This window comes from Athene noctua, chromosome 30, assembly GCF_965140245.1.
Source record: "Athene noctua chromosome 30, bAthNoc1.hap1.1, whole genome shotgun sequence".
NCBI classification, from domain to species: Eukaryota; Metazoa; Chordata; class Aves; order Strigiformes; family Strigidae; genus Athene; species Athene noctua.
The window spans coordinates 2,889,750-2,906,226 of NC_134066.1; the positions used below are offsets into that span (position 1 = coordinate 2,889,750).

A 16,477-nucleotide genomic window follows, 5' to 3' on the forward strand; every position below is an offset into this window, starting at 1 on the left:
CTGCGGGGGGGGGAGGACGCTAAATCCAGCCCCCCCCCCCTTCCCCCTTCTACCCCCCCAAAGCCTTCTTTGCTCCCTCCGGCACTCCCGGGGGGGCCGGGGGTCTCCCCGTGTCCCCATGGAGGTGTCGGGGCGGCGGCACCCCAACGCTGGAGCTTTGAGCCCCCCCCCCCCCCCCGGGACACCCCCCCCCACAGCTCCCTCCGTGTTCGGGGGGTCTGGAAGAGTTGGGGGGGGCGTCTCAGCCCCTTGCTGGTGCAGAGTGCCGGGAGCCGGATGGTCTTGGGGGGCACCAGACCGAGGGAAGGGGCTCCCGGTCCCGCGGGGGGGGGGGCCGGAGCCGGGGACCCTCCGTCACGGGGTGTTGGGGTGGGGGGGGGTCTCCTGGCGCAAGGGATTTAGGGGGGGGCCGGGGAAGCAGCCGATAACCAAAAATAAAGCGTGAGCCCGGCGACGGTCCCTGTCGGGGACCCGCGGCCGCCGCGGCCGCCGCCGGGACCCCCCCGGCCGCAGCCCCCCCCGCCCCGGGGGGGCCCCCGCTCCCTCCCCAGGCCCAGGATGCATAAAACGCCCCTCAGCAGCAGCCGCTCCCCGGGGCTCTCCTGAGGTTGAAACCAAAGGCTGTTCCTTTTTCTACGGACACAAACGCAACCACCTCACGCGGCGGCAACTCCCGTTGCCCCTATTTCCCATTTTCTTTCAATATTCTATTTTTTTTTTTTTAATTTTTTTTTTTTTCCTCCCCACAACCCCCCACCCCCCTCTCCTTTTTCCTTTCTCGCTTTTCCATCGACGGTGGCTGCGTGGCGAGGGGGGGACGCGGGGGCTCGGCTCCCCCCTTTCCCGCCCGCTGCTGCCCCGATCACCGGCACAAGCCAGAGCCCCCCCCCGCGCCCCCCCTTCGCCCCTCCAGCGCCGAAACAAACCCAAAAAAAGGGTTTTTACAAACCGAAATGGAAGCTCGGCAGTTTCTGACTGCTCTTGGGTTTTGTCGATTTGGGTTTTTTTTTCATTTTATTTTTTTCCTTTCCGTCTCTCTTCTTTTTCCTGTAAAAGAGTCTAAAACAAAAATGTAGGAATTTTGTAAACTCCAGGTCGCTTTACTCGTGTAAATATCTATATTTTTTAATCAGATGTATGAAGAACAAACGATGATGTGCAATACCCCACCCCAACCGCCCCCCCCAGCTACAGCCCCTCCTTCCTTTCTAACGAGTTTTCATTTGTATATCGTTAATGGATTTGCTGTCGTCTTTGGGTTTTTTTTTATTTTTTCCCTTTTTCGTGAGGTTTAGACTCGCTTTTGGACAAAAAAAAAACACCCCTTGCCCCCCCCCCAGCCCCTCCGCCCCCCCCCCCCCGTGACCGCAGGAGCTTTTGTATCTGTAAGATATTGTAATTACCTATTTGTGTAACGAGATCTACTACTGTAAGTTTTGTACTGTACTGGCTGAAGGTCTGTTATAAATAAACCGGAGTAATTTAACGCCTCCCCCCCCCCCGCCTCCCTTCTGTGGGGCGGGGGGGGCTCGGGGGGGGGGTGCAGGATCTTGGGGGGTCCCTTTGGAGGAGCTGGGGGAAGGTTGGGGGTGGGGGAAGTCGCTTGGAGTTGGGGAGGGGGGAGGAAGGACACTGGGGACCCCCCCGGGGTGTGTGTGGGGGACACTGGGGGTGCCCTGGGGGGGTTTGGGGGGAGGACACTGAGGACCCCCCCATAAGGGTGAGACCCCCCGGATGGCAGGATGATGGGGGCGCCCCCAGAGCTGGGAGGGGGTTGGGGGGCGGTGGGGCCCCCCGGGGGGTTTCGAGGGGGGGAGGGGACACACTCGGGGACCCCCATAAAGGGGGGGGGGGGGCAGGACCCATTCCCCGCAGGACTCCATCTCCCATCGGCCCCCGCGGCGCGCGCGGCGCCGGTGACGTCACACGCAGCACGCGGCGCGCCCGGACGCCTCACCGCCGCGCGCCGCGCGGATCCCTCCGCCGCGGCGGGGAGAAAGAGTCCGCACCCCCCCCCAGCCCCCCGCGCCCCGCGCCCCCCCCGGCCCCCTCCCCAGCCCCGGTCCCGCCGGAGGAGCCGCCGCGGGGCGGCCGGAGGGCCCGGGCGGGGCGGGGGGGCGGCGGGGCCGGCGCGGAGGCGCTTCCGCGCGGGGGGGCGGGTATATAAGGGCGGCGGCGCGGCGGCCGGGCCCTCTTTCGCCGCCCCGGCAGCGAGATGGTGAGGGCGGCGCGGCCGGGGGGGCACCGGGGGGGGCGATTGGGGCCCTGTGGGGCGGCGGGGGGCTGCAGGGCCCGACAGGGGGGGCGCAGAGAGGTCTCAGAGCCCATGTGGGGTACGGGGGGGATTGGGGGGGGCCCAGGGCCTCGATGGGGCGGAGGATGCGGCGGGCGGGGGCACTTGGGGAGCCCCAGGGCGCGGGGGGTGCTTGGGGGGGGGCGCAGAGCCCGTATGGGGTAGAGGATGGCGGGGGGGGGCGCTCGTAGGGGCTGACGAGGCCTGTGCTGGGCCCGGGGCGGGGGAAGGGGGGCCCGGGGAACCAAGGGGGGGGGTCTCCGGTTCATTCTCTTTCTTCCCCCCCCCCTCTAAGACGAAGAAGAGGAGGAACAACGGTCGGGCCAAGAAGGGCCGCGGCCATGTCCAGCCCATCCGCTGCACCAACTGCGCCCGCTGCGTCCCCAAGGACAAAGCCATCAAGAAGTTCGTCATCAGGAACATCGTGGAGGCCGCGGCCGTGCGGGACATCTCGGAGGCCAGCGTCTTCGACTGTGAGAGCGGGGGGGGCGCGGGGGGGGCCCCGGGGGGCGCGGTGTGGGGCAGGGGGGGGCGGCGGGAGGCAGCGAGGTGCCCCTGAAACGGGGCCAACACCCCCCCTTCGCCCCGGGTGGGGGACGGGGAGGGGCCGCCCGAGGCCTCGGGGGGGTTGGGGTGATGAGGGGGGGCCGCTGACGACCCCCCCCCGTTTTTGCCGCCCCCCCTCCAGCCTACGTCCTGCCCAAGCTGTACGTGAAGCTCCATTACTGCGTGAGCTGCGCCATCCACAGCAAGGTGGTGCGGAACCGCTCGCGGGAGGCGCGGAAGGACCGGACCCCCCCGCCGCGCTTCAGACCTGCTGTACGTATCGGGGAGGGGGGGGGACTGGGGGTTCGCCTCCCCTCTCCCCCCACATCTGCCTGACTCTCTCCTTTCCCCCCCCCCTCCGCAGGGCGCTGCCCCCCGGCCCCCCCCCAAGCCGATGTGAGGAGGCTCCGGCCGGACGTGGCCCCCCCCCAGCGCAGACTCTATAATAAAGGATCCTGCACCCAGCTCGGCTCCGCGCATCTTTTGGGGGGGGTGCGGGGGGGGGTGCGTGTCGCTCTGGGGACACAGGGGGGTGTTTGGGGTGACTGGGGGGCTCCCAGCCCCCTTCTTGGGTGAGGGGGGGCCCTGGGCTCATGCTGAGGGGGTGCGGGGGGGGCGTGCTGCTGCCCAGCCTATGACGGGGGAGCCCTGTCCTGGGGGGGCTCTTTGCCCACTGGTGCTGTCTGGGGGTGGATGGACAGACAGACACCCAGCGCCTGTCACAGGGCGGGGGGGGCACCCCCTGCCCCCCCTGAGGTAGCTGGGGGGAGGGCGCTGGCCCTGTGACCCCCCCCAAATCCCCTCAGGTCCTGGAGCTGCCCCTGACACCCCCGAAGGGCCGGAGCTGCCCTGAGCTGGTGGGGGGGGCAGCACCCCCACCCCCGGCATGACCCTGGAGGGTCCGAGTGCGGTGGGGGGGCTGCAGTGGGGCCCCACCTTTGCCCTGGGGGGGGGGTCTGGGCCCCATTAGGGCCCCCCCAGCAGGGCCAGACCCCCCTCCCCTGTGGTGTTGGGGGGGCTGTAGTGGCATCAGGCTTCTTTTTCTCGGGCGGGGAGGGGGGCACAGGGGGGCAAACCTTCTCCGTGGGGGGGGCTCTGTTGGGGTCAGAACCCCCCTCCCCATACTGTTGGGGGGCTGTTTTGGCCCTTGGGGGGGGGGGGGGGCACAGAGGGGCCAGCTCTTGTGCTGCGTCGTGGGGGGACACACACAGGACAGGCTTTGACCCGGGGGGGGGGGTGCCGAAGGGACAGACCTTTTCCCTGCGGGGGGGTCTAATGGGGTCAGACCCCCCCTCCCCATAACGTTGGGCGCTGTGATGGGGCCGGTCTTTGCCCGGGGGGGGGGTGGTCCCGGTGCCGCCGCCCTCGGGGCGCGGTGGGCGGGTCCGTGCGGCGGGGGGGTCGGGGTGTGTGTGTGTGTGTGTGTGTGTGTGTGTGTGTGTGTGTGTGGCCCGCCCCGCCCGCCCCGCCCCGCGGCCCCGCGCCAGGTGCATTCCCCCCGCCGCGCCCGGGCACGCCGCAGCCGCCGGGCCCCGGGAGAGGAGCCGCGATGGACCGGGACCGGCCCCGGCCCCGGGCGCTGCTGCTGCTGCTGCTGCTCCTCCGCGCCCCGGCGCCGGGCTCCGCGCAGGCAGGTGAGCACCGGCACCGGGCGGGCGGCGGGAACCGGCACCGGGCGCTGCCCGGAGCGCTCGGGAGTCCCGGGATGGGGCGGCGCGACCGGGAGCGCTCGGGACGTCCCGGCGGTTCCGTCGTCCCGGGTTTTGCCGGTGCGGGATCCCCGTCCCGGTCTCAGCAGCTCCGGGACCCCCCGCTCCAGTCCCCAGGACCCTCGAACACCCCCCCCCCACCCCGGGGGGACCGGGACCGCCAAACCCCCCCGCGCGGGCCGCGGCTCGGTGGGTGCCGGTGGCGGAGCCGGCGCTCGGTCCGTGCCCCCCCCCAGCCCCGGGCAGAGGCACCTGCACCCCCCGCAGCTGCCGCCGCTAATTTTAGGCTGCGGGGCCGGGACCCACCGACGGCACCGGGATCCGTCCGGGACACAGGGGGGGACCCCTCGGAGGGGCCCCCCCGTCCCTGCGCGCCCCGGGCCCCCCCCGCCCTGCCCCGGGGGCGGCGGGGGACGCTCCCGGAAGGGCCGGGTCCGCCCGGGAGTTGTTTTTCAGCCCCGAAAGGAAAACACCGAGGGCTGGACGCGAAGGTGGGGCCGGCGTCACCCGCCGGGGTGCCCCAGGTGGGGGGGACACCCCCACGGCACGGGGGGGGCACACGCGGCCCCTCGACCCTGCGACGCCGCACGCGGGGTCCGGCCGGGTCCCGCCACGGCACCCGCAGGTGCCCGGTGCCAGAATTGGGGTGAACGGGACCGGCGCCGCTCCCCGACCCCCCCGAACCCCCCCAGACCCCCCGTCCTCGCCCCGCCCCCGGCTCAGAGCCCCCTTTGTTCGGGGGCAGGATCCGGCCCCGCGCACACAGAGACCCCCTTTGTGCCGCCGGCCAGGGCCCAGGGCGGAAGGTCACGTCTGTGTGTCCCGTCCCGTCCCGTCCCCCCCCCCAGGGTCCCCAGGCCCCCCCCGGGTCCCCCCGGTGCTATTCCTGGCGCCGGGGACCGGGGGGGCCGCGGTGGCACGCGGCAGATAGCGGCCGACGTGCCGGAGCTGCCAGCGGCCCCGCGCTGATAACGCCCGGCCACGACGCCGCGACGGCGCCCGGGGGGGCCCTGACCCTCACACCGCCCCCCCCCCGCGGGCAGGTGCACCCTGAGCCCCCCCCCCGTGCCCCGGTTTGCCGGGAGCCGGTGCCAGAAGGGGGGTCCCGGGTGCCGGCGGGACCTTCGCGCGGCCGTTACCGATCCACCAGCGTCACCCCGGAGTGCTGCGTGTTCCCGGCCACGGGGGTCCGCGGGCGCTGGATCCTGACACCCCCCCCGACCCCCCCGGCAGCCTGGGGGCCCCCCAAGCAGGTTCCAGCTGCCCCCAGAACCCCGTCGTGTTGCTCGGGGGTCCCGGCTCCTCCCTCCTCGCGCCCCACCGTGCCCATCCCCGGGGCGTCGGGGCGGGGGCCGTGCCCCCCGGCAGCTGGGACCTTTTTATAGCCCCTTCCCTATTAAAATAGCTCCGGCCGGGGGGGGGGGGGAGCGCAGGCTGTGGCCGGGGGGGGGGCGGTGCCGGCCCCGCGCCCCTTCCCATGTGTGCACCGAGCTGCCCGTCCTCTGCGGCCGCCCCGGGAGGGGGCTCGGGCCCTTGGCTGCCCCCGCGCCGGGGCCGGACAAAGCTGCCATTGACCCGCCCGCAGCCCCCCCCGTGCCGGGGCCTGAGTCACGTCTGCGCCGGGCCGGGGGGGGCCGCACCCCGCTCTGCCCCCGGGGGTGCCGGTTCTCCCGCCGCTTTCGGGGGGCTCGGCCTCCCCCCGCCCCGCTCGCCACAATCGCCCCTTTGTGCGGCTGCGGGGAGGGGGCCGCATCCTGCCCCGCGCACAAAGGGGCCCTGTCCGCCCCGGCGCGGGGGGGCCGGGCAACCATTAACCCTGGGGGCCCCTTGATGCCCGCGCCCCCCCCCACACACACGCACCCCCCCCCCCGAGCTCTGGGGGGACCGGGACGTCCCGGCGTCGAGGCGGGACAGGCCGCGCGGGTCCGAAGTCCGGGCGTCGCGGGGGGGGGGGGTTGGGGGGGGCCATGCCCGCGGCACCCGCCTTGCGCAACCCTCGCCCGGCCGGTTCGGGCGCCGCCGCGCAGGGGAGGGGAGGGCGGGGGAGCACCCCGTCACCCCCCCGCCGGGCACCCGCACCCCCGCGGCCGGGACACCGCTGGGGACGAGGGGGGGGGCACAGTGGGGGCACCACAGGACCAGTTTGGGGGGGCGGGGGGAGACTGTGGAGGGGACAGGGAGAAGGGGGGGGGGACACACACACACATGGGCAGCGCAGGAGGGGCAGGGACAAGACTGTCCAGAAGGGGACGTGGCCACCAAGAAGGGAATGTGGCCACTGAGGGGGGGAGACGTGGCCACCGAGGGGGGGGACGTGGCCTTGGCCGTGGCCTTGGCCAGCGAGGGGAGGGATGTGGCCACCATAGCAGAGGGGGGGACACGGTGGCAGTGGGGGACGGGGTTATGTGGCCCCAGGGGTCAGGGTGCTGTGGGGGGGACACGGGGTGCTGTGGGGGGGTCATGGGGTGCTGTGGGGGGACACGGGGTGCTGTGGGGGGGACACAGGGTGCTGTGGGGGGACACGGGGTGCTGTGGGGGGGTCATGGGGTGCTGTGGGGGGACACGGGGTGCTGTGGGGGGGTCATGGGGTGCTGTGGGGGGACACAGGGTGCTGTGGGGGGACACGGGGTGCTGTGGGGGGACACAGGGTGCTGTGGGGGGGTCAGGGTGCTGGGGGGGACACGGGGTGCTGTGCCCGCAGTGTGCGCGGGGACCCTGAACGGGCTGAGCGTGACGGGGGACGCGCAGCACCAGTACCAGACGCTGCACAAGATGTACAACAACTGCGAGATCGTGATGGGCAACCTGGAGATCGTCCTCATCGACCACACGCAGGACCTCTCCTTCCTGCAGGTGAGCGGGGGGGCCCGGGGGGGGCCCGGGGGGACGCCCCCGCCGGGCTGAGCCCCCGCGCTGCCCGCAGACCATCCGGGAGGTGACGGGCTACATCCTGATCGCCATGAACATCTTCGCGTCGCTGCCGCTGCGGAACCTGCGCGTCATCCGCGGGACCCAGTTCTACGAGGAGAAGTTCGCGCTCTTCGTGCTGCTCAACTACAACCACAACACCAGCCACGCGCTGCGCCAGCTCGGCCTCAACCAGCTCACAGGTGCGACCCCCCCCCGGCCTGCCACAGAGCCCCCCCCGTGTCCTGGGACCTGTCCCGGAGCGGGGCCACCCCCCCAGTCCCCATCCAGAGCCAGGTCACCCCCCATCACCCCCATCCAGGGCTCTGCCCCCCCCCGTGCACCCCGTGACCCCCATCCAGAGCTCTGCCCCCCCCCGTGCGCCCCGTGACCCCCATCCAGAGCTCTGCCCCCCCCCCATGTGCCCCATGACCCCCATCCAGGGCTCTGCCCCCCCCCGTGCGCCCCGTGACCCCCATCCAGAGCTCTGCCCCCCCCTGTGCGCCCCGTGACCCCCATCCAGGGCTCTGCCCCCCCCCCATGTGCCCCATGACCCCCATCCAGGGCTCTGCCCCCCCCGTGTGCCCCATGACCCCCATCCAGAGCTCTGCCCCACCCCCATGGACCCTGTGTCACACCCCCATGCCCGCTGGGGTCCCCATCCCCGAGGGAGCAGGGCTGACCCCCCTCCCCGTGGTCCCCGGGGCGGTTCTGTCCCCTCCCCGTGGTGCCGGGACTGGTGGGGGGGGCCCGCAGCCACCGTGACCCCCCCGCCGTGTCCCCCCCTCGCAGAGATCTTGGCCGGCGGCGTCTACATCGAGAAGAACGCGCAGCTCTGCCACGTGGAGACGGTGGAGTGGCGGGACATCATGCGGGACCCCCACCTGGAGCCCGTCGTGGGGGACAACGGCAAGGCCTGTGCGTGAGGGGGGGGCGCGGGGGGGGGGGGTGACCCCCCTCGGCTTTGGGGGTGACCCCCCTGCGCTCCCCCACAGGCCCCCCGTGCCACGAGAGCTGCGGCGGACACTGCTGGGGGCCCGGCCCCGAGGACTGCCAGAAATGTGGGTCCGGGGGTGTCCCGGGGGGGGGTCCCGGGCTGGATTTCCACACCCCCCCCCCGCGTTGCTGACCCCCGTCTCCCCGCAGTGACAAAGACCATCTGCGCCCCCCAGTGCAACGGGCGCTGCTTCGGGCAGGCGCCCAACGAGTGCTGCCACGAGGAGTGCGCGGGGGGGTGCACCGGCCCCCTGCAGACACACTGCTTCGTACGTGTCCGGGGGGGCCCCCCCGCACCCCCAGGGCTGGGGGGGGGGCGGTACCGGGCAGCGTCCCTGTGTCCGTCTGTCCGTGCGTTTGCGCCCCCCCCCCCCCCCCCCCCTACCGTCCGTCTGTCTGCGGCGCCGGGAAGGGGCTTGTCCCCCGGGGGGGGTGTTGGGTGGGGGGGGGGGGGAGTGTCTGCCTGTCCGTGTGTCCATCCCTGTGTCCGTCCGTCTGCTCCCCGCGGGAGGGGGCTGCGCCCCGGGATGGGCACAGGGCGACGCTTCTGCGCGTGGGGCGAGAGACGTGTCCGCGTGGCGTCCGCCCGTGTCGCCGCGCCCCCCACCCACCGCCGCGTCCGTCCGTCTGTCCGTCCGTCCCGCAGGCCTGTCGCCACTTCAACGACAGCGGGGCCTGCGTCCCGCTCTGCCCCCAGCCCCTCATCTACAACAAACTGACCTTCCAGCTGGAGCCCAACCCCGACACCAAGTACCAGTACGGGGGCATCTGCGTCCGGAGCTGCCCGCGTGAGCAGGGGCTGGGGGGGCCGGGGGGGGCCCGGGGGGGGCCCGGGGGGGGCCGGGCTCTAACCGCGGGGGTCTCCCCGCAGACAATTTCGTGGTGGACCAGAGCTCCTGCGTCCGCGCCTGCCCCAACGACAAGATGGAGGTGGAGAAGAACGGGCTGAAGATGTGTGAGCCCTGCTCGGGGCTGTGTCCCAAGGGTGAGGGGGGGCCCGGGGGGGGGGCCGCGGGGGTGGGGGGGGGCCAGGGGCTACAGGACAAACCCCCCCCCGTCCCCGTCCCGCAGCCTGCGAGGGCACCGGCGCCGGCAGCAAGTACCAGACCGTGGACTCCAGCAACATCGACACCTTCGTCAACTGCACCAAGATTTTGGGCAACCTGGACTTTCTCATCACTGGCCTGGAGGGGTGAGGGCCCGGGGGGGGGTCTGGGGGCAGGGGGGTGCAGCCCCCCCCCGCCCCAAAGCTGACGGCCCCGGCCCCGCAGGGATCCCTGGCGCAACATCTCGGCGCTGGACCCCGAGAAGCTGAACGTGTTCCGGACGGTGCGGGAGATCACGGGTGAGCGGCGGGGCTGGGGGACACGGGGACACCCCCCACCCCCCCGGGGCCCCCCCCCGGGCCACCCTGACCTCCCCCTGCCCCCCCCCAGGGTACCTGAACATCCAGTCCTGGCCCAAGCACATGAACAACTTCAGCGTCTTCTCCAACCTCGTCACCATCGGGGGACGGAGCCTCTACAAGTGAGTCCCCGGCGCCGCCGGCGCTGGCCCGGCCTCTCCCCGCCCCCCCCCACGCTGTCTGTGTGTCCCCCCCCATCGCTGCACCCCCCCGCCACCCCCATCGCTGCACCCCCCCGCCACCCCCATCGCTGCACCCCCCCGCCACCCCCATCCCTGCACCCCCCATCACCCCTTGTCCGTGCATCCCCCTCATCCCCCGTCCCCCCCCATCCCCGTGTCCCCTCGCAGCCTCTCGGGTCACCCCGCGGCCCCCCAGCCCTGACCCCCCCGTCCCCCCCCCAGCCGAGGTTTCTCGCTCCTGATCATGAAGAACGAGAACGTGACGTCGCTGGGGCTGCGCTCGCTGCGGGAGGTCAGCGCCGGGCGCGTGTACATCACGGAGAACCGGCGGCTCTGCTACCTGCACACGGTGCAGTGGGGGGCCCTGACCCGCCGCCGCGCCGACCTCGACATCCGCAACAACAAACCCCGCAGCAAGTGCCGTGAGTGCGGCCGGGGGGGGCTGCGGGGGGGCTGCGGGGGGCTCTGGGGGCCCGCGCTGAGCCCCCCCCCCCGCCCCGTCCCCGCAGAGCAAGAGGGGAAGGTGTGTGACCCGCTGTGCTCCGCCGAGGGGTGCTGGGGCCCCGGCCCCGCGCAGTGTCTGTCCTGTCGCCACTACGGCCGCCGCGGCGTCTGCGTGGCCACCTGCCGCTTCGCCCAGGGGTGCGGGGGCGCGGGGGGCGCGGGGGGGGCGCGGGAGAGGGCTCCGGGGTGGGCGCGGGGAGCAGGATTGACCCCAGCGTCGGGGGGGAGTGATGCCGGGGTGGGATGGACGCGGGGGGACCCCCAGACCACCGGGACCCACAACAGCCCGGGACCCCCAGGACACCCCAGTTGCCAGGATCCAGCTCCCCGGGACCCCCAGCCCCCCAGACTCCAGGATCTCAGTCCCCCAGGACCCCCCAGGACCCCACCCCTGGGACCCCCGTCCCCCCAGCGCTGCCGCTCACCTCCTGGCCTTGGAGCGGTTCTTGTCGGCCGCCTTGGCCGGCGTCTCCGTCTCCTTGAACTTGAGGAACTGGCCCCGGAGGATCTGCCAAGGAGTTGGGGGGTTAAGGGGGGGCAGCGGGGACGCCGGGGCGTCCCGGTGACCCCCACCTCGTCCCCGCAGGGAGACGCGGGAGTTCGCCCAGGGGGGCGAGTGCTTCGAGTGCCACCCGGAGTGCGAACGCATCGAGGGCAACGTCACCTGCAACGGCTCGGTACAGCCCGGCCCGGGACCCGCGGCGGGGGGGGGCCACGTCCCCGCGTGTCCTCACGGGTCCTCCCGCCCCGCAGGGCGCCGACACCTGCACCCGCTGCGCCCATTACCGAGACGGGCCCCACTGCGTGGAGTCCTGCCCCGAGGGCATCCTGGGCGAGCGCGGCCCCATCTACAAGTACCCCGACAGCAGCCGCGAGTGTCAGCCCTGCCACGAGAACTGCACCCGGGGGTGCGCCGGGGGGGCCGCGGGAGGAGGAGGAGGAGGAGCTGGGGGGGGGGTCCCCGCGCCCCACATCTCACCCCCCCGCCCCTGTCTCCATCTCCGCAGGTGCCTGGGGCCGCTGCTGCGGGACTGCCTGGGGGAGGCCCTGCCCGTCTCCAGGTACCGCGGGGGGGGCTGCGGGGTGCTGCCCCGGTCCGGGGCCGTTCGCTGCCCACGAGGGCGCGGGGGGACCCCCCCTGCCCGGGCCGTGTCCCCCCCGCTTCGCCCCGGCGGGCCGAGCCCTGCCCTGCCCGTGCCGCCCCCGCCGGGCAGGGCCGTGGGAAGCGCGTGGGGGTCGGCGGCAGCGACGGGCCGGGACCTGCCGGTACCGGGAGCTGAGCCCCCTCCCGCGCCCAGGAAAGCGCCGACGGTGATCGCGGTGATGGTGGTCGGGGGCCTCTTCCTCTCCTGCTCCTGCGTCCTCCTGGCGCTGCTCTACTGGCGGGGCAAGAAGATCCAGAAGAAGCGGGCGATGAGGCGCTACCTGGAGAGGGGGGAGGTGAGCGGGGCGGTCGCCCCCCCGGGGGGTCCCGCTGCTGGGGGGGGTCCCGGGGCTGCGGGGAGGGCGTTGGATGGGCAGGAGGGGTCTGGGACCCGTTCCTGTCCCGGTCCCCATCCCCGTCGCCCTCCCCAGCTCCGTCTCCGTCCCCCCCCCAGAGCCTGGAGCCGCTGGACCCCAGTGAAAAAGCCAACAAGGTGCTGGCGCGGATCTTCAAGGAGACGGAGCTGAAGCGCCTGAAGGTGCTGGGCTCCGGCGTCTTCGGGACCGTGCACAAGGTGAGCGGGGGGCGCGGGGGGGGCTCAGCACGGCGGGGGCTCAGCACGGGGCTCACCGGCGCATCCCGTGTGTCCCCCCCCCCCCCCGCCCCAGGGAATCTGGATCCCCGACGGCGACTCCATCAAGATCCCGGTGAGCATCAAGGTGATCCAGGACTGGGGCGGGCAGCAATCCTTCCACGCCGTCACCGACGTAAGGCCGGGGCCGGGGGTGGCGGAGGACCCCACGGGGCGGGGAGGGGGGCGCAGCCACGGCTGACGCGGCCCCCCCGCAGCACATGCTGGCCATCGGCAGCCTGGATCACGCCTACATCGTGCGGCTGCTGGGGATCTGCCCCGGCCCCCAGCTGCAGCTGGTGACGCAGCTCCTGCCCCTGGGCTCCCTCCTCGACTACGTCCGCAAGAACCGCGACACCATCAGCCCCCAGCTCCTGCTCAACTGGTGCGTCCAGGTGGCCAAGGTGAGTCCCGGGGGGGGATGGAGGGTCCCCACGGCCCCCCCCGGGGCCCGGCTGACCCCCCCCCGCTCGCCCCAGGGCATGTACTACCTGGAGGAGCACCGCATGGTTCACCGCAACCTGGCCGCCCGCAACGTGCTGCTCAAGTCCCCCAGCCAGGCCCAAGTGGCCGATTTCGGCATCGCCGACCTGCTCTACCCCGACGACAAGAAATATTTCTACAACGAGGTCAAGGTCGGCGCCTGGCGGGGGCCCCCACGCCCCCCCCCATGCCATGGGGCACCCCCTCCCTGCCCCGCACCCCCTGCGGCCCCTCCTCTCCACGTCCCCCCACTCCCTCCCTGCCCCGTGGGGTGTGTGTGTCCCCCCAACCCCCTGTGTCCCCCCCAGTCCCCTGTGTCCCCCCCCTTCATCCACACCCCCCCTTTCCTCGCAGACCCCCATCAAGTGGATGGCGCTGGAGAGCATCCACTTCGGGAAGTACACGCACCAGAGCGACGTCTGGAGCTACGGTGAGCGCCGCCCCCCCCCGGCACCCCCCGTGTCCCCCCCCGCGCCGCGGGGCTGACGGGGACGTCCCCGCAGGTGTGACGCTCTGGGAGATGATGACCTTCGGGGCCGAGCCCTACGCCGGGATCCGCCTGGCCGAGGTGCCCGACCTGCTGGAGAAGGGCGAGCGGCTCTCGCAGCCCCAGATCTGCACCATCGACGTCTACATGGTGATGGTGAAGTGTGAGTGGGGGGGGCCCGGGGGGGGCACCGCCCGCGGGCCTGCTCCTGTCCCCATCCCTGGGGCACAATCCCGGTCCCATCCCCGTCCCCATCCTTGGGACAAGGTCCTGGCTCTGTCCCCAGCCCCGAGGAGCGGTCCCTGTCCCGTCCCCAGCCCTGGGGCACAATCCTGTCCCCGTCCCGGGGGCCAGGTCCCGGCTCTCAGCCCCCGCTGCCCCCCCCAGGCTGGATGATCGATGAGAACATCCGTCCCACCTTCAAGGAGCTGGCCAACGAGTTCACCCGCATGGCCCGCGACCCCCCGCGCTACCTGGTCATCAAGGTGGGCACGGTCCCCCCCCTCGGCCCCCCCAGCCCCGCAGCCGCTGACGTGGCCGTTCCCCGCAGCAGGAGAGCGGGGCCGCGCCGCCCGCCGAGCCCCCCACCCTCAGCGACAAGGAGCTGGACGACATGGAGACGCTGGAGCTGGAGGAGGAGGAGGAGGAGCTGGACGCCTCCTTCGGCCTCAACACCGGCCTCTACCCGCAGCGGCCGCGGGGCAGCTGCGCCCGGGTGAGACCCCCGGGGCCCCCCCTCCCCGCTGCCCCATCGTCCCCTCCGAGCCCTGTCGGGACCCACACCCCCGTCCCGCAGAGGGGTGGGGGGGTCCCAGCCGCCGTGTCCCCCCCCCCCGCTGGGTATCAACCCCCCCGTCCCCCCGCAGAGCCCCGGCCTGCTCAGCCCCCCCGCCGGGTACATCCCCATGAACCAGCCCGGCCTCGGCGCCCGCCAGGTAGGGGGACCAAGGGGGGGGCAGAGGGGTGGCGGTGGGATGCCGGGGGGCGGGAGGTGAAGCGGTGGCTGTGGGGGGGCTGGGGCGTGTGTCCCCCCCTCAGCTCCGTGTCCCCCAGGGCGGGGGGGGCCGCCCGCCGCGGCGCAGCCGTCAGGAGTCCCTGGGCCGGACGGTGTCGGAGTCCTCGGAGGGCCGGGGCACGGCCTCGGAGCTGGACCTGGCCGAGGGGGGGTCGCTCTCGGGGAGCCTGTGCCGCAGCCTGCGCTCGCGGGGGGACAGCGCGTACCTGTCCCAGCGGGAGAGCTTCCCCCCCCCGCCCCCCAGCACCGAGGGCAGCGAGGAGGACGCCAACGGCTACGTCACCCCCAACTGCGCCGGACGGGGTGAGGGGCGCAGCCTTGGGGGGGGTCGGGGGGTGTCCCAACCGGCCGGGGGGTCCCGTCCGTGTGGAGTGGGGGGGTCCTGCCCTGTCGGATGGGGTCTGGGGGCTCCCCCCCGCGGTGGGGTTGCGGGGAGCCCGTCCTGGGCGGGGGGGGGGCGGGGTGGGGCAGGTCCCGTCCCCGCAGGGTTTGGGGTTACGGGGGTCGGGGCTCGTCCTCGGGGGGTTGGGGGGCTCCTGGAGCTGGGGGTGGGGCCTGCCCCGGTGGGGGGGACCCGTTTCTGCAGGGTTGGGGTTCGGGGGGGGGGGCAGATCATCTTTTAGGGGCTGAGGGTTGTGGGGTGGGATGAGCCTGCGGTGCAGAGACCCCCCCGGACTTGGGACAGGCCCTGGGGGCAGAGAAGGGGAGCTGGGGGCGGGGGGGGGGGGGGGGTGGCCGGTGTCTCACCCCCTCCCCGCAGAGCCGGACCCCGCCGGGGGCTCGATGCCGGAGCCGGAGGAGGAGTACGAGTACATGAACCGCCGGCCCGGGGGTCCCCCGGGAGCGCCCCCACCCCGGCCGGCCTCGCTGGAGGAGCTGGGCTACGAGTACATGGAGGTGGGCTCGGAGCCGGGGGGTCCCCCGGGAGCCCCCCCGGGCCGGGGGCAGGAGGAGGAGGAGGACTACGAGTACATGAACAAGCAGCCGCGGCTGAGCCGCTCGCTGGGCAGCGTGACGGGGGGGCCGGGAGCCCGGCAGGAGGGGGGCCCCCCCCGGCACGACGGCTACACCGACATGCGCCCCGGGGAGGCCCCCCCGGGCCCCGAGGAGGAGCAGGGCTACGAGGAGATGGAGGCGGTGCTGGCCCCCCGCTGCCCCGGCTGCCGCGGCCCCCCCGGGCCCCCCTCGCCCTGCATGAAGCCCCTGCGGAGCCTGGAGGCTTCGGACTGCGCCTTCGACAACCCCGACTACTGGCACAGCCGCCTCTTCGCCAAGGCGGACGCCCAGCGGACGTAGGGGACCCCCCCGGACCCCCCCCCCCAGCACCCCGCTGCCTTCCGGGGCCCCCCCGGGGCTGTTTACACGGGATATGAAGGATCCGCCCTTGGGGGCATGAGCCAAAGCTGACGCAGGGGCCGAGGGGTCACAGCCCGGCCTGGGGGGCCACGACACCCCCCCCCCCGAGTGCACCCACTCCCTGCGCCCCCCCCCCCCTTCCCAAAGCCTCTCCTGGGGGGGGCGGTGGGGCTCGTCCTGAGCACCCCGAGCTGAGGAGGGGCCCGGCCCAGGACCCCCCTGCAGGGGGGGGGGGGGGGTCAGCGGGTCCTGCGCCCCCTCCTGCCGCACCCAGCGGGTGCCCCCCCCCCAGCTGAAGGGGCTCCCCCGGTCTGGGGCTCGGTGTCAGGTTTCCCCATTCCCCGCCGGAACCGGAGTGAAGGTTTGGGGGTGCCCCGGGGGGGAGGGGGGCTGCAGCGCCCCCCAGTCGGGGCGAGGAGGGGGCCGGGCAGCTGCTCCCCCCCCCCCCCCGGCTCTGGGGCGGGTTTTTACCGGGATGTTTTCACCAAATTTCACGGGGCTGCCGCGGGGGGGGCCGGCTCGGCCGCCCGGCTCCCCCCCCCCTCCCGCCAGGCCCCGGCGGGGCGGGTCTGTAAATGCTGAATAAAGGGAATTTGACCCAAAGTGCCGGTGCTGCTGCCTGAGGGGCGGGGGGGGGGGGGGGGGGCGGGGGGCACCGGCAGCGCCGCGGCGGTGGCCGGTCGCGCTAGAGGCCGCCGGCGGGCCCTTCCCCGCCACCGGAACTACATTTCCCAGCATCCCCCGCGCTGCGACAGCAACTTCCGGTCTCGTGTTCTCGCGAGAGCCGCGGCGCCCGCTGGGAGCTGTAGTCCGCCAGCG

General features: G+C 73.6%; 2 protein-coding genes across 3 annotated transcripts; both read left to right on the forward strand.

Annotated features, from left to right (window-relative positions):
• Positions 1 to 2,059: 2,059 nt before the first annotated feature.
• On the forward strand, positions 2,060 to 3,303 carry RPS26 (ribosomal protein S26). The gene is made up of 4 exons (XM_074929605.1): positions 2,060 to 2,218; positions 2,589 to 2,766; positions 2,982 to 3,112; positions 3,204 to 3,303. The coding sequence occupies exons 1-4, from the start codon at positions 2,216 to 2,218 to the stop codon at positions 3,237 to 3,239; spliced, it is 348 nt and encodes a 115-aa protein (XP_074785706.1). The 5' UTR covers positions 2,060 to 2,215; the 3' UTR covers positions 3,240 to 3,303.
• A 992-nt stretch (positions 3,304 to 4,295) lies between these two features.
• ERBB3 (erb-b2 receptor tyrosine kinase 3) lies at positions 4,296 to 16,261 on the forward strand. 2 transcript variants are annotated; one of them, XM_074929541.1, is made up of 28 exons: positions 4,296 to 4,473; positions 7,250 to 7,401; positions 7,472 to 7,658; positions 8,248 to 8,373; positions 8,451 to 8,516; positions 8,602 to 8,720; positions 9,098 to 9,239; positions 9,323 to 9,436; positions 9,523 to 9,643; positions 9,723 to 9,796; positions 9,888 to 9,978; positions 10,261 to 10,460; positions 10,548 to 10,680; positions 11,129 to 11,219; positions 11,296 to 11,450; positions 11,550 to 11,603; positions 11,841 to 11,982; positions 12,141 to 12,260; positions 12,355 to 12,453; positions 12,536 to 12,721; positions 12,797 to 12,952; positions 13,155 to 13,230; positions 13,304 to 13,450; positions 13,675 to 13,772; positions 13,838 to 14,002; positions 14,154 to 14,222; positions 14,341 to 14,605; positions 15,063 to 16,261. In XM_074929541.1, exons 1-28 carry the CDS (start codon positions 4,389 to 4,391, stop codon positions 15,596 to 15,598), a joined length of 3,969 nt encoding a protein of 1,322 aa, XP_074785642.1. In that variant the 5' UTR covers positions 4,296 to 4,388; the 3' UTR covers positions 15,599 to 16,261. The 2 variants fall into 2 exon arrangements, with proteins under 2 accessions (XP_074785642.1, XP_074785643.1); XM_074929542.1 differs by having other exon boundaries at positions 4,297 to 4,473; positions 13,841 to 14,002.
• The last annotated feature ends 216 nt before the right edge of the window (positions 16,262 to 16,477 follow it).